General features: G+C 47.2%; 1 protein-coding gene across 2 annotated transcripts in view; it reads left to right on the top strand.

The window, feature by feature from the left end:
* Positions 1-20,327, top strand: part of LOC121588349 — a 45,674-nt gene extending 25,347 nt beyond the window's left edge. For both annotated transcript variants that reach the window (XM_041906173.1, XM_041906174.1), the window contains exons 3-9: positions 1,864-2,068; positions 14,306-14,734; positions 14,809-15,702; positions 15,772-15,990; positions 16,454-18,040; positions 18,135-18,680; positions 18,763-20,327. In XM_041906173.1, coding sequence (XP_041762107.1) covers positions 1,915-2,068; positions 14,306-14,734; positions 14,809-15,702; positions 15,772-15,990; positions 16,454-18,040; positions 18,135-18,680; positions 18,763-19,775 — 4,842 coding nt within the window. In that variant the 5' untranslated portion in view covers positions 1,864-1,914 and the 3' untranslated portion in view covers positions 19,776-20,327. The remainder of the gene's footprint in view (positions 1-1,863; positions 2,069-14,305; positions 14,735-14,808; positions 15,703-15,771; positions 15,991-16,453; positions 18,041-18,134; positions 18,681-18,762) is intronic.
* The last annotated feature ends 2,229 nt before the right edge of the window (positions 20,328-22,556 follow it).

Below are 22,556 nucleotides of genomic sequence, written 5' to 3'. Positions count from 1 at the left end.
ATATCTGGTAAACCTTCATATTTATGTATTCCATTCGCGATAATTTATTCACAAGACTGGTTTGTTCTCATAAAATCGTTTAAGTTACAAATTCTGAAATTTAAGCTTTAGTTCTGAAATGAAAAAAATTGAAATATATGCATTCTACTGTCAAAAGTAGTGTTTCAAAACAAACCTGATTTCAAGATTTTCCAGTTGCGGCACGTAATCGTAATAAACATAATATATTTTTAAATCTTCTGGTAACTAATATTTATCTAGTGTGGTAATGTTCCGCCTATAAGGTCGTGAACGACCTTGCGTGAACGTGAAATTTTGGCATATTGCTATGTATATTTCATCAAATATTCATCAGAATATGGATTATCGTACACCAAAAGAAAGAATATTCAATTCTCCAACTATTTAGACTGTAAAATATATTGTAATAATAAATGAGATGCATAACCTAGTGATTCTCCGCTTTGTTAACGGTGAAAAAAATATAGAATTTCACTGGAGCTACAACGCAGACTGTAGGCGGGTCAAGTAGTATAATTCTGGCAATGAAATTGTTAACAATCAATACATTGTCTAATCCACTGAATCGGTCAATGAAACAAGATACAAGAAAATTTAGATTAAGCTTTTACTTTTTATCTTTAAAAAAATCAACATTAATATACTTTTGAAAAGCCCTACATACGACTAACAACTACGCAGATGTATTGTTGATCTTATAAAAATGGGTTGTATTTTATGAATCAATCTCACAGTTGATTGCTACGGTCCATATGAGGCTTGGGAGCACGAAAGTCATATTACTATTTTTGAAGCTGATAATATAGATTTTAAGGTGTCTGTTCAATCTTATTGTGTTACATTTTAATTGTCAGCTCGTAGGCTGTGCAACATTATGCATGGTCCTGCGTAAATATCTGCTTGGTAACTGCTTCATGTGTATACCTTCAGCAGCAACGGACAACGAGAAAAGACACGGCAAACGTGAACATAAAACGTGATTGTTTAAACCACTGTCCAAAAAGCTTGGATCTCCGGATACCCTTATTACGGCCAGCCGTTTGTCACTATCTGACAGAGCCTGCCTCATTGCCAATAGTCGAAAAACAACTACTTGTGCGCGAAGGAAAAGTAAAAGTTTTCCCTCCATTCGCGTGTGTGATCGGGTACAAGCCACACCAAAACAATACGCGATACTCGCGTGACGATGACGACGCGTCAGTGCTTTGACCGCCACCGCGTCTTACGAGCAGTACCCATTCGTGCCCCCACCTGCCAGCAGCTCCAGGTCGGTAACGGTTGGCCGGATTTTCGATAATCCGATTACGAGTGGCCACCTGGCGGAAAATGGATGCACTACGTAGTATCTTGAGCTCGAGCTCCCCGTAGTTTGATGATGATCGATGATTAACGCAATGCCATCGCCATGTGTGAACCGTAACCACACCGTGGCTTACCGTTTCGTCGAAGCAGTGGAATTGTACGCTTGGATAACCTCCCCTCCGGACCGTCTGCAATGGCCAAACTGTTGATGGCTTACGTACGTGCATTCAAAGTGGACCGGGGGCCACGATGCACGACCATCGGGACTTAATGAACGTGCAGCGTGCGGATGCCTTTGTCGGTGCGGACGCCTCCTTACCCGGCGCGTTGGACTATCGTTTTGTGGGGCATTGTATTGCCGTGTATGCCACATGTGGTTCCAGCGTTGTGCACCGTGTGGCATAGCCCTCCATCCTTCGGCCGCCGAGGTTTGCCCTGATTTTCAGACCGTCTTCTCTTTCCCGTTTACAACTCGGTTCGTCGTAATTTTACTAATAGTGTGCCTTTCTTGGTTTTCTTCTGCCTCTCCCTCTCCCGCAGCTACCTGACCCATCACCGGAGCGAACGAGAAAGCTCGATGTGCAGAGAAGGATGAAGCTGATCGATCGACTGCTGGACAAATGCTTCCGCCGTCACGGAGCCCTCGTGCTTATCGTGACCGGACTGCTCTGTCTCCAGATTACCACTAGTGATAGTACACCGTTAGAGGATAGCAATAGTAGTAGTGGCAGTATTAGTAGTAGTGGTAAGTACAGCTTCCGTTGAATGCACATGATTCAGTGAGAAGTTTATTCTGCTTAGTATTGGTACATATTCGACTTGTTTTGAGCTGAAAAACGACTCTACCATAATATTCAGTTCATGAGCATTAATCCTTTCAAGTTTTCGCATTTGACTGGAGCGCTTCAAAAACAGCGTTTAACAATCAGCATCCATCTTTTCGCCTTTGACAATTCGAAAACACTGCCAGCCGTACCAACAATGTGGAAGCAAATTGAATTGAAGTTTATCTGATTCCGTTGTGCGCGGAGCCACCGTCTGCGAGAGGTCGTAGTGTTTGAATGTGCGCCCTGTGTCGTATCAGAAAATCGGTGCAAAACAATGCCAATGTCGTAACTTTTCCACGCTTCTCCAACCATACCGCACCGCCCGCAGGATCCGCACCGTTACGTGTGACTCCCCGGCAATGATAAGGCGCTACCATCACGCAAGGAAAGGCGTTGTACGGCGCAGTTTCTTTGGCAAAATGGTGTGCAAAACGCGCCAAACGGAAGCATCCGCCCGAAAATGCTGCTGCTGGGCTCGTGTGCGCCTTATCTCGCCCACCGGCCTTATGTGCGATTGGTGTGTGCATTTGTATGTATTTGACGGGGGTGTTGTTTTTTTTGTTTCGTCAGTTCCGTTGTCGAGGGACAGTTTTTGTAAGGTTTTGTGGTAGAGTGTAATTGACGATACGCACCGTTTGGTTTGCGATAAACGGCAATGGCCCTGACAACATTCGGCCTCCACCACCAAACCGACCGCGAAAAGAGTCACCGCCTCGTGCCGAGTGTCGTTAAATACTGCAAAAAGTTTGTGTGTTTGGGTTTTTTTTCTTTTCTCTGCGGGTTTGGCTTTTCTTATTCTACACAAAACCGAAAAGTACACTAATGAGTTCGGGCAAGTCACAAACCGAATTTTCCATCTTATGGCCTCGGTAGATTTCGCTGTGGATAGAAATGGGTCGTCGTTTTTTTTTTTTCTTCGTTTGTTGTTCTACTGGACGGAGAGCTTCTAATGGCATTTTTTATCCAACAGTTGACCCTGTCTCTTACGCTGGGCCGAAAAGGGCGAACATAGCGAATAACAATTTATCAGATCATAAACACAAACTTCGGCCCATGAGTCGGTGGCACAATCGATCCGGTTCGTGCAAACTTTGTTACTTTTCCACTGGAACCGTTTTCTTTGCATTGCTGTTGAGAAACATAAAGTTATTAGAATTTTCTGAAGTTTGCTCAAGCCGCTGGCGAATGGTTAGCGGAAAAATGATTTTGGAAAAGTTATCAGCTTTGTTGTGTTTAATTTTGCCCATGTTTCGGTTGGTACATGTTAAGAAATTGAAAAGTTTGCTCTTCACACTTAAAATGTCAAGCTAGTAACATAAAGTAGACCTAATAAACGAGCATTCTGTATTATATGATAAGTTCGAGTTTTCATAAGAATAAAACATTTATCCAATATTATCTCTTTGTATAATTACTTGAAATTGAATTAATTGTATATTTATAATCCTCGTGACTAGATATTTTAAATTTATTGGTCGTATAAATAATAATGTTTAGTATTATTGAGATAAATCAAGTGATTAAAAATATTTACTTTTTACCAAAAAGTGTGCCGTATAAAACATCAAATTGTTTGCATCGAGTATTTTCTATCGCTTCGCTAAAAAAAGGAAATCAAAGAACAAAAAAACAAAAAACACTCAAAAACAATATTTAAATTCGTAAACAATTGCGCATCAACCTTACATACACACACTCACAATACAATTCGTAACGTCTCGTTGGTTGGCGTTATTCAACCGTGACCGCCTTGGCATGCTTTTCAAGCTAACCGTATGGAGGTAAGCGCCGGAGGCCTAAAGTGGAAGACATATAAATCAGCCACACTCTTCACTGCCCCGTTGGATCATCTTGTTGAATTGCACCCTACCTTTTGACTATCGGCACGGAACCTTGATCGGTCGCTCGATCGAATCCTGATGTGCAATCAACCGCAAATGTAGATAAAAATTCATCCAAAACGACGACACCAAAACCAGAAAGCCAAGCAACAAACACATATCATCATATCAACGAGAAAGAAATCAAAAACACATCGGAAATCCGGAAGTGGCACTGTCACTCGGCCAAAGCAGAAAAGAAAACCCGTTTCGGCAAACGCTCCAAGGTCCGGTTTGAGCCACGAGATTCGATTTCACGCCGCCGTTCGAGGGTGAAAGTGAACCCGTGCGCGCCTCCTTCTCCTCGGGGAGAAAGTTGGATACGTCCCGTTGGATCCGTTTCTTGTTCAATCACTCTATTGCTTCTCGTCTGTGTTTGTGTGCGCCGTGGCTTCCCACTCTACTGTGTTTGGCTACTATGGGGCATCATTGGAAAGGAAAAGAAGATGACGACATTGTGGTGCTGAGTCAGTGCAAGAAGAGATAGAGAGCAAGAGTATAACAAACACATGAACCGTTGGGAATTTTTACCCCATGTGAGCGTGGTTGTGTACATGCACAGTGCACATGACGATGGTATACATGCGCTCTACTACTTGCTGCACATACAAGAAACGGGGCACAGTGGTGGTGCCTATGATGATGTACGAAACACATACACAGTTAGTGCAAGAAAACAATGAAGGAAAGGAAAAAGACGCCCCTTTACGATTTGACTTCCTTCGTGGGGACTCGTTTTTTTATGCAAAGTAAATAGTTGAAACATTCATGCTAGCTCCAGCCAAGTATCATGGGGGAAGAGTCACTTTCTCCTCGCACATGCCGTACTTGTACGCGTTTTGACCTCGATCGATTGTATGCTAATAAGGTACCCCAAAGGAAGCATCGTGCCCCTCGTGGAGGAAGGGTGGAGGAGAACCATTGCCTTTTGCATAGATAACAGCTGGACAGCACCGTTGCCCATTAGCAAGCGCCACCGAGTCTACCAATAAATCTTTCCAACACGCCCGGCCGCCGATACGTTTGCCAGTCCGCAAGAACGGTTTTTCGGCCCGGGATGACGTCGAAGACCCGGGAAAAGGGTACGAAAGTTTTTCGCTACCAATCCGCAATAATGGCACGCAACTCGGAACTCGGTCAGCGTGAAGCAAACGAGCCCGTCGGGCCGAGCAAGCAATGGCACAATAAGCGATTTTATTCTTCCCAGTTTGTTGTTTGTTTTCTACCAGTTTTCCACCAGCTAACGATTAAAACACGCTACGTTTTAACGAACCCATCCACACACCGGGTAAGCAGCATGGTGGCATAAATGGCCGCATTAAGCAGAGAGTGTTTACCCGGAATTGCGATGATACCGGTGCATACCCTTGCCGGCTGGACTGGAGGGTTCGTCGCTTGTTCCCGTTTTCCAACCGCCATGAGCGTAAAGTCACTCAGGTGTAAAAAATGGTCACTGAACAAAACGTGGAAGAAAAAACAATTACCCTTGCTCCGCGGGCCGTGCGAGAGAGAAAATATGCCACAATGTAGGTGTGCAATCAGTTGAACTATTGTTTCATGGGTATGATGGGTGTGTATGTGTGTCTTTTTACTTAATCGCGAGCGGGACTGTGTTTACAATCAGCTTTACTAGACCGTCACTCTAATCGACATTGAAACGGCCTCGTTCCCATCGAACACACTGCAATGCGCCTCCGGAAATGTTTGCTTCATTTTCCAAACGGTGCCACTGGACGAACACTCAGAATCCTCGCTTGGTCAAATCGGCAATCGAGGTCAGTAGTCAGCCACATGGGCCACAGCCCACACAAAACCGAGCAAAGCGAACGCGATGTCGATGCATTACGACGCTCCAGGGAGATGGAAAGAAGGATGGCCATTTCACTAATCAATCAGCGATACGAGCCGGGACAGAACAGTTTTGCAGTTGAATTAGTGGTTTGCTGCTAGACTATTTTAAGCTCAACCATCGGAGACATCGGGCCACTCCGTGAAGCGCGACGTGTATTCCGGGTTCCGCCGCTACCAAGAGTGATTGATTATTGGCGATCAACACACGATGGGGCAGCTCGAGGTGGTGCTGGGTATTGGGTGGAAAATATTATAGGTTTCGCTAGTGACCAGCCGAGCGGATAGAAAACATCAAATCGCTTTTCTCGACCCAAAACCTGCCGACAGTCTGGAGGAGGAAACGAACCTAGAGGGAAACTTATTGTTTGCTACCATTTGTAGAGACACTGTTGTGTGATATTTTATATTACGCTCAACTCCATGTGGCGTTGACCTACTTTCACAACAGAGTGCGATTGCTTTGTAAAAGTCAAAATGTGTGTTATCATTTCGCCACTATCGATATTGAAGGCGGGAAATAAATGTTGCAAAAGACGATATGACAATTGTACAGAGTGACTTTGATTTGATACCAAGCTTTCACAACATTTTGCAAAATGTAGGTTAGTTTGCTACAACGTTCAATTGTTTTTTTTTTTTATTTTTTTTTCATGGTCTCTTTGTGCCAATTGGCCTCATTTCTCTATTTAATCAGTAAATAAATCTCATCCTAAAATGTAACATCATTCTTTGCAAGTAATTTGTGAGCTGAATTCGTGCTTAAAAAATCGATGGATTAGTTATATCATGAAGCATGTTAGCAATTCTCATGCATTTATGGGAAATTAAACATATAATTCTCCCTTCCGATTTTGAATAATATTTTGTATTGCAATAAAAACCACAATTTTCGCCTAATTTCCCTTTCCCTTTTCCTCCTAAACAAGACATTCTTCTAACGTACATGGCGTTTTTGTCAGGTCATTAACCGATAACAATCTCCCGGAAAGTGAAAAACACACCAGCACCACTCCCTTTAAAACTTGGAAAAAGAAATTTTTAAATTACTCTGCCTTCTTCCATCCTGGCTTGGGCTTAATTGCTCCCGGTCACGAAAAAAAAGATGCAATCGAAACGAAATACCCATCGGGCACCCGTTATTACGCTCACATCTTTAATCGTGCGAACAGCTTCCGCTTTGCTGAGATCCGTCCCAGGAGCTCTCGCCCTCGCTCCAACTCTTTCTCCCTTGCTCTCACGTGGTAACTTTCAATTTCTGTCAAATTAAACATACACGCTCGCGCATCGTATGGTTCGGCATATTGAACTGTACACGAGCTTTGTTTGATGTGTGGAAAATGAAACGCATCTGACGCACCGTAGTGACTCACCCACTCATGGCTTTCGTTCAACGTAGTCGTCGTCGTCGTCGTCGTCGTAGCCGCCTGAGCCGCCGATAGCCGAAACGCACGTGCGGGAGCATACTAATGGGTGGGCAAAATCCATCATAAATGCCGCACGCTACGCGTCAACATCGCGCACCGTGTACGCAAAACCGACCTTGGCTTGTTTGGTTCCGCTAGTCCGCCTTCCAAGAGCAGCGCAAGAAGGCAGCGAGAAGAACGGCCAAACAATTGCGTGTCACGTTAGCAACAGTGTTTCGCTTTTTTTCTTTGAGCGTTTCTTTGGTTCGCTTGCTGTTTCATTATTTTCCATCCATAATTAACACCCCACTTCCGGGGGGCGTCAGGCATGCAGGGGTGCTAAAATTGGCAACCGAACCTCGAAGGGCCATAGAAACTGAAGGAGGTAGGGAAAATGACTTATGACACGGTGGCATGCACGCCCTCAGCAAAAACGTCCGGCTCAAGGACCCTTAAAGTAATGAGAGAAAATTAAAAACACTTCAAAACAAGCGAACCTGCTGCTCCACCTGCCTTGCCACGTTAGGGTGGGCCCCGTTGGATGCGTTTCATAGTTTGTGCAAAGTTTTTGCCGTTCCAGAGCAAACGTGCACTCGCGTGGAATGCAAATGCACAGGTTGCATATTGTTGTTGTTCGCAGTCCGGTCCGGTTGCATGCCTTCGCGGAGCTTTACTTGATGACTAGGTAATTTGCTCGCTTTTTAGCAACAAAGTACAGAAGAGGTTCAAAGACAATGATTAATTTAGATGCATATAGCTAAAATTGCAACAGTTTAAAAAGAATTGAAACTTATTCCCTGCCGAAATATTGGCATTAGAAATCTTGCCGAACAGTCCGTTCATCCCAGTTATCAATAGCCCATTCACTTAATCAACTATTTCAATTATTTGCTGACGCTGTAATTAAGTGTGTGTGTGTGTGTGTGTGTGTGTGTGTGTGTGTGTGTGTGTGTGTGTGTGTGTGTGCTTTTAAATTACCACTCAAATGAATGTCACTTCCAAGAAGAGCCGGAACGGCACTATGAACGCGCTATGATACACCAACGTTAGGGTGGTGTCACCCTTCGAGATCCTTCCACCGTAGTGGGTCGTCGGTGGAGAAGAGAAGTCAGGGTGGTTGAAAGCGGGGAAGCATTTTTAATTATCACATCGCAATACCGATTCGCTTTCCGTACACACACACCTTCCCTTTCGCATAGCTCGTTTGGGAAGGGCCTCCTTTACGGACCTTATCGCTGGGCGCGGTTTCGCTTTGTATGGCGCACAGCTATCCTTCGCACGTACACCCAGCTCACACAAATGTTGCTATCAGTTGTGTATGGTATGGATTCGTAATAAGCGAAGGGCACCAATTCGAGGTTGATTTGTACTGTCGATTGTGACAATGAGTCCACAAAAACAAACACACACACACATTAATAAATTCAGCTCCTAAAATTTAGCTCTCACTGTCATATAAAGCCAGTGCAGCTCGGATCGGCCTGCGCACCTCATCCAACCGCCACCACCCCAAACCAAACCGAATGCAGCGACGCGCAACGGATGACATCAACCCGCGGATTGACTGCGTCGAATTCCTTCGCAAATGCCTCCCCTCCCTACACTACCCGTGTGTCTGGTCTCCCGCCCCTGGGCACCGCCTGGGTTTTTGTTTCTGCGCGCGTTATGAAATCATCACCAGCGCGAGCTTTTTCCATTAAGTTTCTTTTCTTCGACTGAGCAGTTCGCGCAACTGAAACGGGGATGTGTGTGTGTGTGTGTGTTGGCCATCGGGGTGAAACGGGGCGGACGCGGGCTGTCGCGTCAATCATTGCCGCATTGCGTAACATCACGAGGCCATTTCGCGATCACAGGTTGCTATCGAGGCAGCACAACGGCAATGGTTGTGCCGTTTTAGCGGCAGCCCCTTTGTGTGCGAAGCGCGCTGAAGAGACACACAGTGCTTTGTCGTTAAAATAATATGCAGATTGCTTCTGCGCTTTTTTTCTTCTTATTCATTTCATGAAATGGGAAGCTTTGGTGCAGATCTTTCCCCGGAAGCTGGTCGGTATTTCCGCACTGCAAAGCTTTTCTCTTCACACGTTGCCTTTTACTCGAGCAAAGCCATCCCCGGGTGCACGCAATCAGCGTTAGTGCTGCTTTGAGTGGGATGGCATTATCCTTCCTGGCGCATTCTTGCCAACAATGGTTACGTGTTTTTAAATGGATGAATTGGAATCGGTACGGTGCAGCGATCGCTTTAAAGCAGCACCCAATCCATCAGATTCAATACACCTGGGGGCTGTGTGGATCAACTTTTCTCACCATATTTACCGTCAAACTATTCCGAAAATGCATCGTTGTTTGTTCCAATCCCTCCTCCCCACCAATCTCGACGACGATGGACGATGTTGGCGATGCGGCAAAGGATAAATATGTAATTGAATTTCTTCAAGGTAAAGGACAACTTTTCGCCCAGTTTGCTTCACTCGATTCAAAGCTGCCGATTCCATATTGCCTCGGCAAAAGTTTTCCACTGCCACAGAGTACCGCAGTGTGTAGGTGTGTGTGTGTATAAAGTTTTTGCAGGAGACACACTGCACAGGGATTTTCCTTTGCCAACACAAAGGACAAAACTTTGGAACAATACCAGTGTTCAGTAAGTGAGCAGTCAAGAGACGTTTTCAGCTCAGTGCGCCAGTCCCGATTACCATGCCTAAACACAGACTCACTATCGTAAACATGGAACATAACTACGGCCAGATAGACAAACGTTATTTTACAGACAAAGACTAGATTTACGTTCGGTAAAATCACTTTCGTTTGTTTGAAATTTGTCACTCCCCTAAAAGCCACCCCGCCGCCGCTCGTTCGACAGGATCGTAAAATAGTGATAACATTTACATCACATCCCATAACCGTGAAAAATGTCATCAAAAGCGTTTGTGGACGAGTTCGTCTCATCTCACACTAGCAACCATAACAACGGTGGGAGGTAAAGTGGATGGGTTTGGCAGTTGAAAGCATCCTCGGCGAGATGCGTTTCATGCAAAGTGAGCCTCCAATAAACCCTGGGATGTAGAAAATTGACGTGCCCGGTTTCGGAGACAAAGCCCTTTTCTTGTTGCTTGGAGCTTAATGCTTCTCAGCATGCCATTTTCTTTTGAGCTTTTTTGCTGCTGCTACTGCGCTGCTGTTGTTCCATCATGGTATGAGCTTCATAAACGCGAGAGTGCTTGTCATTGTTGCCGTCTTGTTAACCTTTTGTGGCGACTAAGGATACGTTTTTTTCCTCTTTTTCGTGGTGAGCATCAGTAAGTGATTAAGTTTTTCATTTCATTCTTCTGTTTTTTTTTTTTTGCCAACCGACTTTGCACGGAACGAAACTTTCAATAGAAGTTCGTACATCATTTAAGCTTATTATAGAACCGGTTTAGCAAAATTGCACTTCGAAATAACCGGCCCCAGTTTGTGGAAATTGTGCTAAGCCGAGCCACCTTCACCGAAGGTAAGGAGGGAACTTTTTCTTTTTCAATTTTTAAACTTTCTTGAAGTTAGGCGAATTGACAAAAATCTACTCTCGCCTTACCATAGGACCGCTCGAAGGTTCAACTTTCGGCCCACAATCCCATGCTTGAGGGAAACAAAACGCAACACTACCTGTTTTCTCATCGTGCTTTCGGGAGATTCCGCGGAAGTGACGAAACTGACGAACGACAAACGTCCATCAAACCACGGTACTTGAGCTTAAACTCCACTTCGTTTGCAATTTTGGATTTTCACCACAAAATTAACACTGCCACTTCTTGGATGGGACGGAATCAGAGGGTGGTTGCGGCTCCGGTCGTCGACATCCACACTTTTCGCCGACCGTCCACGGAGTTAAAGGTGGTCCGCCTTTAACGCTCTAGGATAATAGCCGCTTAATCGTTGCACTTTCGCTAGCATCATTCGCGGCAACGGGTCCACACTGAAGGTGAACACGGTGGATGGAACGGGGACAACGTTGACCACTGGTCGGCCACACAGTGAACTTTCCATTTTTAGATACCGACTTCAGCAGTGGTTGTAATGATGTTGGTTGGTGATGATGACGATGCTTCGTAGCTGTTTGTGCTTCTATTCGGTTATTCGTGTGCAGTTTTGTTTTGTTTAATGTTAGAAGAAAAAATCACAGAAAGAAAGTAATCACATTATCCAGTGCCTGTAAAAAGGGCGTTGTGCAATAGCAAAAAAAAACTGCTCGGACGCCTCGGCAGTTGCAGTGGCGATGGCAATTTGTTTCATAAGATACTTTAGTTTTGACCAACTTTGTACGGTTCATCGGCCCCCAAATTGCTATGTATTGGAAAGCTCAAATGCTTATAAGCCGGGCACTTTTATCGAGGAAGTCCATGGGGACAGCAAGTAAATATGTAGCAATATGTACATTCTCACTTTTGATCGCATATTTCAAAGTTTACCGCTTTTTGGATAGTTCCTGGTTTCCGCTGCAAACATTTGACAAATTTCAATCCACACAGAAGAAATTGTTCAATCACAAATGGCACGTATGCAGCAGTGAATGTGGAAATTTAATCGCATTTTACGTCCAACTATGCACCAACTTTCCATCCACCTTTCGAGCCGCTAAAGTCCGCTCAAGAATTCGTTCGCTTCGGCAACCTCTTCCATTAGCGAAAATCTGAATGCAATTAGGTACTTTCTCGCCTGCACCGGTAATTGAACATTCCGGAATTCAACTCACATTCTGGAATGACGTTGGGCTGGACAATGTTCCGAGTGCCGAAATCTGTATCTGCTCTGTCGAAAAGTGAGTGGCGTTAGCGTTCATTCTAGGTAAAAGGCTTCATTTTACAATAGCTTCCGAAATTCGACAACTCTACCGGAGGACTTCGAAGCGTCTTTGGCACGAGCACAACATGGCGCAAAACAATGCCACCGGTGTGAGCCGGAGCGTATCGTTCAGCTACGCATATTTAACATTCCTGCTCACTATACTGTCTACCTACCTCGGATGACGACACCCTCGGGGACGACCTTCGGCAAGAAGCAACTAGCAGGTTTTGTCTCAATCGAAGATTTATGCAAATTATCCACACCTCAATTCAGCGAATGTTTGCTTCGGGTCAGAAGATGTCTTGGCTTCCGACATTTGGCTCGTCGGAGCCTGACGATGATCCGTCGCTATAGCTAATATGAAAAGTTTTAAGATCCGCATCATCCGTGAAATACGCTAATGCAGTAACAAAGAAAAACTCCTTATCGTACGATTCAATTTTGGAAATATTATAGAATCTATGTTGTAGGCCAACTTGATAACAGAGTCGTGGAAGTATTATCGATTTTTTCACTCGACTTTTACACCCATCCATGAGAAGCCTTAATCACGTTCAAGGCTGCCATCGAAGTGCGTCTTCGCTGCTTAAAACCACTCAACATTGCTGTGTGCGAGACGTGATGCCAGAGCGAAGTAGTACCACAACAGGACGTTCCGGGTTTGTGCAAACCTACCTTGAAGACGGAGTGTGGTGTGTACACTATACAGTGCCTGGTGTTAACCGGTAGCGCAAACACCCTGCATCCTCATGTGCTTCGGGAATAGCTCGAGACGCTGGTGTCAAATTTGTTCACCAATGCGTGCACCAATGCGTGCACCATCGGACTGACCGGTCGGTCGGTGGGTAGTTTTGTTGCTTGACCGGCCGGTTTTGGTTGCAGTTTTGCAACGGTGAATGGAGCAAACTGGCCGCCTGGATGTGAAGCAGAGCTGGCACACCAAAACAGGTTTTGGCTGACACACTCGCCGCAACCAAACAACCGAAAAGCATCGAAAGGTCTTGCTCGTCCAATTAGCTGATAATAATCAGGTGTGCGAGAGTGCCTGCGTGTGTGTTTCACTGGATGTTTGTGTGCTTGTGGATACGCAGCTGGTTTCGTATTGTAAAATGAGTCCTGTAAAGTTGTTCACCTGCCGCAATCACACACATAAGAGGACACTAGTGTTAATTCGTAAATATTCATTCATATGAAACTTCAGTGACGAGTGATCCTTGAATCTCGAGTCAAGTCTATAAAGATTCATTATTTTAACTAAAAATTTAAGAATATCAAGAGATTTATGAATATTAAAAGTGTCAACATTTGTATTATCTATCACACGTGTAGATGGGATCTTCAGACAACTGAGCTCGTTCACAAGAAATGCATTGATCAACCCTAACGTAGCACTCACGAATCGAGCCGTCACGACTCGAGACACGAAAAAGAGGCCAAATTTGCAATCAATGCACAAAAACACACTAAAGCGAGTAAGACAGCGAAACGAAATGATTAGGATTATTGTAAAGTCTATTCGAATCACTTATCGATGCACGTCATTGCAATCGAGAGCCTAAGAAAGAGGGACACCTTTCGGCAATGATTCGTAAGCCATTAGATTTAGCCAATTGATAAAGATTCATCAATCTCTAAAGATTCCTGGGGGATTCATAAATCTCCAAAGACTAGCTAATCTTTAAAAGATTTATTAACCTTTGAATATTGGTTAGGGCGATAAGATTCATAAATCTTTGAAGATTGTTTGCCGCGAGATGATTCATAAATATTTGTTTCTCTCTCTCTCTCTCTTGTTGGCTTTATTATTAAAAATTATTCTCAAGTATGCTCGGTCCCTGACCGCAGCCTTCCATGCATGTACTCCATCTTCAACAGGTCTTGCTTCACTTGATGCAGCAATCGAGCTCACTGTACTCCCCTGCAAATCTTTGATTATTCCCGAATCTCATAGTTTGATATTTGCATTCAATGATCCACTCTGAAGATTCGTTCAGATTAATGATTCTGCATCAGTTTTACCCATATTTGTAGCACACCGGTCTATAAGCACATAGCGCAAATGAAGTAGCTTTTAATTTTTGTTTATACACCTTGGATCCTTTGCTTTATGTCAATACCTAGGATAAATTAAATTTAAATCAATACCTAGCATAAATCATAAATAAAGTACTCATCCGACATTTCGTCTCATCTCATCCACCAGAAACGCTAGAATTAACCGCATGTCAACATTTGCGGCGGGCGGAGGCGCGTCGCGCCAAGTCATTAGGCGATAGTCTGTTGCAAACAGTCCGGATACCACGATGCACCGCTCTCGGTGACTTCGAACCGGTGCAGTGCTCCAATGAGCTGAACGGAACCGAATGCTGGTGCGTGGATGAGTACGGCGTGGAGATTACGGGCAGCAGGCGCAGCCACGCGGACGATGTCAATTGTACGCGGGTGGAAAACCACTGCCAGGCATCCAGCTGTCGCATGTTCTGTCCGGCCGGGTTCGCCAAGGACCTGGCGTCCGGCTGTCCCATCTGTCGCTGCCGCGATCCGTGCGAGGACATCCAATGCCCCCGGGGTCAGCAGTGCGAACCGCAGGAGGTCCAGTGCAAGACCGAACCCTGTCCACCGATTCCGACGTGTAAGTGTTGTGTCGACGTGCTTGCCGTCCGGTGGTCTGATGACGTTAACGTTTTTGATTTGGTGCATTTACAGGTCGTAAGGCGCGCAGTCTGAATGACCTATGCCCGGCTGGACAACCTCTAGCAATCACGGGCACTATTCGTCCCTTCCTGTGTGGAACGGATCCGGGCAAACCGAGCTGTCCCCCGCTGTACCGCTGCTTGGTGCAGGGCGGCAACGATTATGGCGTGTGCTGTCCGGCCTCGCTGCAGTTTGAGAAGCCAGGCAGCTGCCCGCGGGCGAACGAGATCGAATCGACGGACAGTGCCGGCTTCCTGTGCGGGACGCCCTGCAGCCACGATCTCGAGTGCCCGCAGATGCAGAAGTGCTGTCAGTCGGATGGGTGTGGGCGCAACTGTCAACAGCCGCACAACGTCACGGTCTGCCATCAGGCACGCATGCTGTCCGAACTGCTGTCGGTGAATGAGCGCGAAGGTCGCGGGTATGTGCCGCAGTGCGACGGTCCTGGCGGCAGCTTCTCCACGCGCCAATGCTCCCGCAATGGGTTGGTATGCTGGTGTGTGGACCCGAAAACGGGCAACAAGCTGAAGGGAACGATGGGCGCGGCGGCCACAGTGAGCTGCGAGGCGGTAGAGAATATGATCGGAGGGCGTAGTGGTGGGCGCAGTGTGGACGGTGGCGCACAAACCCTCTGTGACCACAATATCTGCGCGGCGGTGTGCGAGTACGGCTTCAAGAACGACCACAACGGATGTCCGACGTGCGAGTGCTCGGAACCGTGCGAAGGCTACCTTTGCCCCGCCGGGTCCCACTGCGAGGTGGCAAAGGATCCCAAGTGTGAGGCATACTCCGGCCTTTGCTCGTCCGAGCCTGTCTGCAAGCCCGACCTGGTGTACTCGAACCCGTGCGAAATCGGTACCCCACTAGCGGACAACGTTACCGGCGAGCTGCTGTTCTGCCATATGGGTAAGTGCGAGAGATCTGGTGTCCAAGAGAGGTCCTATTATAATCGATTGTTTTTTATCGTTTCGACAGATCGTCCCAAGAGTCGTGAGTATCAAAGCCGCACCTTTTTCGATGATGATGAGCAGGACGAGGAGGTAAACGGGCGCAAACGATCGATGTCAAATACAATCGTGTGCCCGATCGAGACGCACGAGTGTCGCAAGCTGCACGGCGAGTCGCGCAGCGTCTGCTGTCCTTTGGTGGTCGAAGGTGAAGACGACGAAGCGGCGGAAGAACGTCAGCAAACAAGTAAGTTCAGGCAGGCATGATGTTGGACAGTAAGCTTGTATTATCGTGTCAATCGACCAAGACAATCATACCAAGAGAAATTAATTTTGTAAGGGTTTATTATACGTGTTTCTATTGCCTTTGAAGACAATTACTGCCTCATGTCGTTGTACAGTGTTTGCAGTCCATTCTATTCTTGAATTTGGTAGTGTTGTTTGGTGTTCAAATCAGGTGTGACCAACAGGCCTTAACTCAAGATTCCGTTGAGATCTTCTTTCCTTGGTGCAGACGATCGCGTAATAGAATTGTGTGTTACTTACATAACCTAGGTTCATCAGTAGAGATTCGTGTTTCTATGTTTCTGACAGATGTTAAGGCAGAGATTTCGTTATTAACGTTAATGTCGTTTGATTATCAGAAATAAGTTATTTAGACACACTGCTCGATAGCGTAAAATAAATCACTGTTCTCTTCTATTGTACAGTGTGCGAATATCTGCGCGACTTTTCCGACCGGATGGAAGGCACGGTGGAGGGAATGGAGCTTGCCCTACCGGCTCCGACCTGCACATCGGACGGCGGCTATCAGGCGATGCAGTGCGTGACGCGCAAAACGAAGGTCAAACTGTCGGAGCAGCGCAAATACATCGAGCAGAACAGTATCCGGCGGATGAGAAAGCTACTGGAAGATGCATCAGCCGCGGGTCTAGCGCTAACGTCCACGACCACATCATCCGCTGCTACGGAAGTGGAGGTCAGCTCGGTAAACACCCCGGCCGGTCGTGTGCGCCGTGCCGCTAATCCCGCGCCGGACAGTACACTCAAACTGTTGCCCGTTCATAGCGCGGATCAGATGATCGCGGGCGAGGTCGCTGGCATCTTGCCTGGCTACCCGGGTGTTCAGGCACGCTCTGCCAAGATCATCGATTTCAACCGACTGGAATCGAAGAATGGAAACGCCAATCTGGACAAGCCGGAAATTAAACCTTCGACGCTGCTGAAGCGTCCGCTTGTGGTGCCGACCCTGCCCACACCCGTGCAGGAACAGCTGGTGGAGGTCGAGATCGAGGAGTGCTGGTGTGTCGATGGTTTCGGCACGGAAATACCCAAAACGCGTGGATTCAACGCCACCGGCAAGAGTTGCGAGGCAGTGCGGGAATCGCTGGGCTGTCTGGATCTGACGTGCCGCATGGGCTGCGACTATGGGTTCGTGCTCGATCCGGATACGCAGTGTCCTTCCTGCGAGTGTCGCGATCCTTGCGATAGCGTCCACTGCCCGGACGGACAAGAGTGTCGCTCGGTGGAGGTATCCTGCGAGGGCGAGTACTGTCCGCCCGTGCCGGCTTGCTTCCCCAAGAAGCCCGGCCAGTGTCCGTTTCTGGTGCCGCCCGGTTCGGAGAACTCCGAGTCCGACTCGTGCGAGTACGAGTGTCGCACCGATGCGCACTGCGACGGGTCAAAGCGCTGCTGCTCGAACGGATGCGGCACCCAGTGCGTGGAACCGCAGCTAAAGACGGCCTGTCAGCATCTGCAAACGATTCAGCTGCACCAAGCGTCCGAACTGGGCGTTCCACCAAAGCAGAAGTACATCGCACAGTGTGACATCGACGGCAGCTTCCGGACGATACAGTGCGGCCCTGGCAATGTTTGCTGGTGTGTGGACGAGTTCGGAAACGAGAAGAGCGGCACCCGCACGAACAATGGCCAACCGAACTGTGAGCTGTTCCCGAAAACCGAATGTCCACTGCTAAAGTGCCGACCGTGCGAGTACGGGTACAGGATTGATGTGAACGGCTGCAAGACCTGCGATTGTCGGGATCCGTGCGGCGAGATCTCGTGTCCACGGGGCGAGGAGTGCCAGCTCATCCAGGTGGAATGTATCTCGGTACCGTGTCCCAAGATGCCTATCTGCGTGCCGATTCGCGAGTCCGTCTGTCCTGAGGGACTGCCGTTGCGTTCTAGCGGACGGGAGATTGTGTGTGGACCGCAAACCGATGCCGACACGTGTCCCTCGACGCACATCTGTCAGCTAAATCCGATCAGCAACCGAGGCGTATGCTGTGGCAAGACCCGTACGTACCTCGTTGTAGCTCTAGCTTGATCATGGTGTCCGTACATGATTATCTAACAAACTTGTCTTTATCTTTCCACGGCCCTTCCCCACAGGAGATGTTTGCTTCGAGTCGATCGATCAGAGCTGCTTGCAGGTGGCCGAATCGGACGCGGAAAGCAACGAGCTCGACAGTATCACTCGGTGGCGTTTCAGCCCGCGACTGAACAAATGTGTCCCGGTCACGTTACCACGCGGTGTCTTCTGCCAATCGAAAAACCTTTTCCACAGTGAGCAGGCATGCAATGGCGTGTGTCCGGTGCTGTCGCAATGCGAGCGACTACGGTTAAAGAACGCGATGGCGGCTAAACGGGCCGGCCAGCCTAACACTTGGTTTCAGCCACGCTGCGACCCGGAGACGGGCTTCTGGAGTCCGGTGCAGTGTTTGGGATCAATGGCAGATACGACGAACGCGTCGAACGGAACGAACGGAACTGCGCCCGCCATTGCCGAACCACCGGCCCCGGTTGGGGTGTGCTGGTGCGCAGATAAGAAGGGTGCCCCGGTGAAGGGCTCACTTACGAAGGGCTCCGAACCGAAGTGCAGCAGTCGTCAGGCGCGACGACGCGGTGACTCAGTTGAAACATCCTCAAGTGATCCAGGTTAGTATAGTTAATGACGTCATGCAATCACGAATTTACTCACAACCCACATTATCCACACATTAACTATCTATCCTACAAGTGATGGAAGAACTGATCCGCCAGATCACGTTCCTGGTGGACGAAAACAACTACCTGGTGGACGAGGACCTTGAACCCGTACAGCCCGTGTCCGTGGCCAGTTCCAACTATGCCCCCGAGCCGCGCTACATCGGATCGGTGTCCTCCGCCACTGAGAAGGTGATCGAGCTGGCACGCACTGCCGAGAGCCGCAACTATATTAGCGAAAATGGAGCCGAACCGATCGCCAAGCGGCTGAGTGCATCGGCCACACGCTGCCAAGCCCTGCAAATGGCTGCTTCCTTCCCCGTGGCCTGCGATACGGCCGGCTCGTTCGAACCGATGCAGTGCAACGGGGATACTTGCTGGTGTGTCGATGCGGCCGGTAACCAACTGCCTCTGTCCAGCACCTTCAAGCGTGGTCAGCGATCCTGTATCTTCACACCGATCGATGTGGTTGAGATCGAGCTGCGATTAAACAACATGCATCCGCAACGACCGCTGCTGCACGTGTACGAAACGTTGCGCACCGAGCTGTCCATGCTGGTTGGCAGCATTTATGACAACTACCGGGTGCAGGAGAACGCCGACGGAAGCGTGACGCTGCGGTTCGATCTGATTGAAAGCACCAAGGTCGATGATGCGTACGCGATCGAGGAAATGGTGCGCGATGGATCGTTTGCGCTGTACCATGGTCAGCTTATAGCGGACATGACGCAGTCGCGATTTGCGCACCGCATCTCGGTCGGTCTTCCACTAGCCCAGCCATCGTCCGGCATACCGGAGAACACGTTCCAGACGATCGTGTTCGTGCTGGCGACGGCTTCCGCCTTCCTAGTCGCCATCTTCGTGGTGTTTGTGATGCTTAAGCGGGGCCGCAGCACCAAGACCAAGCACTACTCCAACGGGGAGAAAATCTTCGCCATCGGTGCGGACAAGTATGTCGACTATAGCTCACCCATTTTTGTGCTCAGTGCCAACGATAGCAAATCCATTCAGCAGCAGCATCAACAGCCACAGAGCCATTCCGACTAATCCTCTTCCTTGTTCAATCGCAACCGATGACATGTCGGTAAATAAGCGATCCCACAAGTCAAAACTTAGCGTATGGTCGTGTTTTACGTGTTCGCTGCACACGGTGCACCGGATACAGCGGTCCAACTAGGTTTTAGACCGCTCCTAGAGCCTCCAGTCCACAAGGTTTCGCACTTGCAGAAGCTCTGAAAGAAACGGATTTTAAAAGCAAAACGTTGTTAATTTTATATTGTACATATTGCGAAGGTTTTCTCTGCGTCTTTCGCTGAAACTACAGCGATGACAGAAGCAACCTCCTTCCGATCGTTCCCGTTATCGAAGATCTATACCATTCATCGGTTAACATCCAAATTGTTTTGTGTGTCAAATCTCTATCACTTTACAAAGTTTGAATTTCGGAAAATTGCTTTTTTGTGCCCATTGCCTCTGGAAGAGTATATAGAAGAGTGGGTGTGTGTGTGTGTGTAAATAAGATTGTTCGAGCAAACAGTTTGGAAGTATCAGCAATTTTTTGAAATAATCAAAGTTCACAAGTATTGAATGCAGTAACAAGACAAGCACACGAGTTCTTATCAGATATATGATATGACTGAAACCATCAAACCCGATTTAAACGATCTAAAGAAAATGAAGTAACTAATTTTTGTTTCTTCGTTGAAATGACAGAAACTCGATAGCATTTGCATCTTACGTCTTGAGACATTTTCGTAAGAAGCCTGTGCGATGCAAAATACTACTGATCAAGCAAAAACTGAACATTCAGTTAATGTGTGATCTGCCGTATAATGTATGATCGTGTCTCCAACAATCGGGGAGGAACAGCGTGACGTTGATGATAAATGAGGAGGAATGTGCTGTTTATTTATTCTTCCCCCTTGCAGTAACCCCTCCACCCAGCATATCCGTCTCGTTTAGCTACCTCTAGGCTGATAAGAACTTTGCAAAAATGCTTACTATTCAAGCATCAATTACTACGGTCGCCAATCGTTAGATTTCGCGGAGAAGCGTCCGATCGGCTCGATGTAACTGGTGTGGACAAGTCTGGTGCTCTTACAGAGTTTTCCAGGAGTTCTCATAGCTGTGGGACACTTTATTGACTGCTTCTTACGTGAAATGAACTAAATGTAATGGGAATTGGACTCTATAGCACCCTTGTTGGACAAATCCAATAGGAATTTCCAATAAGAGCTGTCCAAAAAAGGTGCCATAGAGTCCAATTTCCATCATATGAAGTTCATTTCGCATAAGAAAGAGTCAAGGAAGTGTCTCACAACTATGAGAACCCCTGGAAAACCCTGTATTAGTCTCTTTCTCCAAAAGTACGTGGTGTGGTATTTACAGCTATCTTTCTTTATTTCGAAAATTTGTACATAATACTATACACTACAAAATGGTGATAAAAAAGAAAGAAATACGACACGTAAACGGATTCGAAAGCTCGATTAGTTGTACCATGGTCAACACAATCGATATTCTCCGGTTATGTGACCTGTTGTTTTGTTCGATAATTAAATAAAGAAGATCAATCAATAAATCAGTGTGTAAATTTGGTTTTTGGTCAACTTAGGGCGTGCTGTTGATTTGGGAAATAAATTTAATGGATGGGGAATAGTGAAAGAAAAATAGTTCATGTCATGTATGTATGTTTCCATGTATGTTTTGGTAAAGATAGTGGTAATGGGAAATAAAGAATTATATGATGTGTTGCTATAAATGCGGCAGATCTTGGAGAAGATGGCTGAATACAAAAACGACACATACCATCTCTTCATAGACTTCAAAGCCGCATACGATAGCATAGCCAGGGTAAAACTGTACGACGCTATGAGCTCATTTGGAATCCCGGCCAAACTGATAAGGCTAGTTAGAATGACTATGACCAACGTCACATGCCAGGTGAGGGTGGATGGAAAACTCTCAGGACCTTTTGCTACCACCAAAGGTCTGCGCCAGGGGGACGGGCTTGCCTGTCTCCTATTCAACTTGGCGCTAGAGAGGGCCATCCGCGACTCGAGGGTGGAGACTACGGGAACCATCTTCTATAAGTCAACCCAGATCCTGGCATACGCTGATGATATAGACATCATTGGTCTGCGGCTCTCCTATGTAGCAGAAGCCTACCAAGGGATTGAGCAGGCGGCAGAGAGCCTCGGATTGCAGATAAACGAGGCAAAGACCAAACTGATGGTGGCAACATCAGCGGACCTACCAATAAATAATCCGAATCTACGTAGGCGTGACGTGCAAATAGGTGAACGCACTTTTGAAGTCGTCCCACAATTCACTTATCTTGGACCAAAGGTCAGCAACGACAACAGCATGGAAGCTGAGTTGCGCACAAGGATGCTGGCTGCCAACCGGTCATTCTATAGCCTGAAAAAGCAGTTTACCTCAAAGAACCTGTCGCGACGGACGAAGCTGGGACTATATAGTACCTATATAGTACCAGTACTCACATACGCCTCTGAGACATGGACACTGTCCAAATCTGACGAAACCCTCTTAGCCGCGTTTGAGAGGAAGATGCTCAGAAGGATACTTGGCCCCGTATGTGTGGAAGGACAATGGAGGAGCCGCTATAATGACGAGCTATACGAGATGTACGGCGACCTCACTGTCGTACAGCGTATAAAGCTCGCCAGGCTCCGGTGGGCTGGCCATGTTATACGCATGGAAACGGACGACCCAGCCCGTAAAGTCTTTTTAGGCCGTCCACAAGGACAGAGGAGGCGTGGTAGGCCCAAATTGAGGTGGCAAGATGGCGTGGAGGCGTCCGCCATT

This window comes from Anopheles merus, chromosome 2R, assembly GCF_017562075.2.
Source record: "Anopheles merus strain MAF chromosome 2R, AmerM5.1, whole genome shotgun sequence".
In the NCBI taxonomy this organism is placed as follows: Eukaryota; Metazoa; Arthropoda; class Insecta; order Diptera; family Culicidae; genus Anopheles; species Anopheles merus.
The sequence above is the reverse complement of the archived record's forward strand: the minus strand, read 5'-3'. Positions and strand labels throughout refer to the sequence as shown.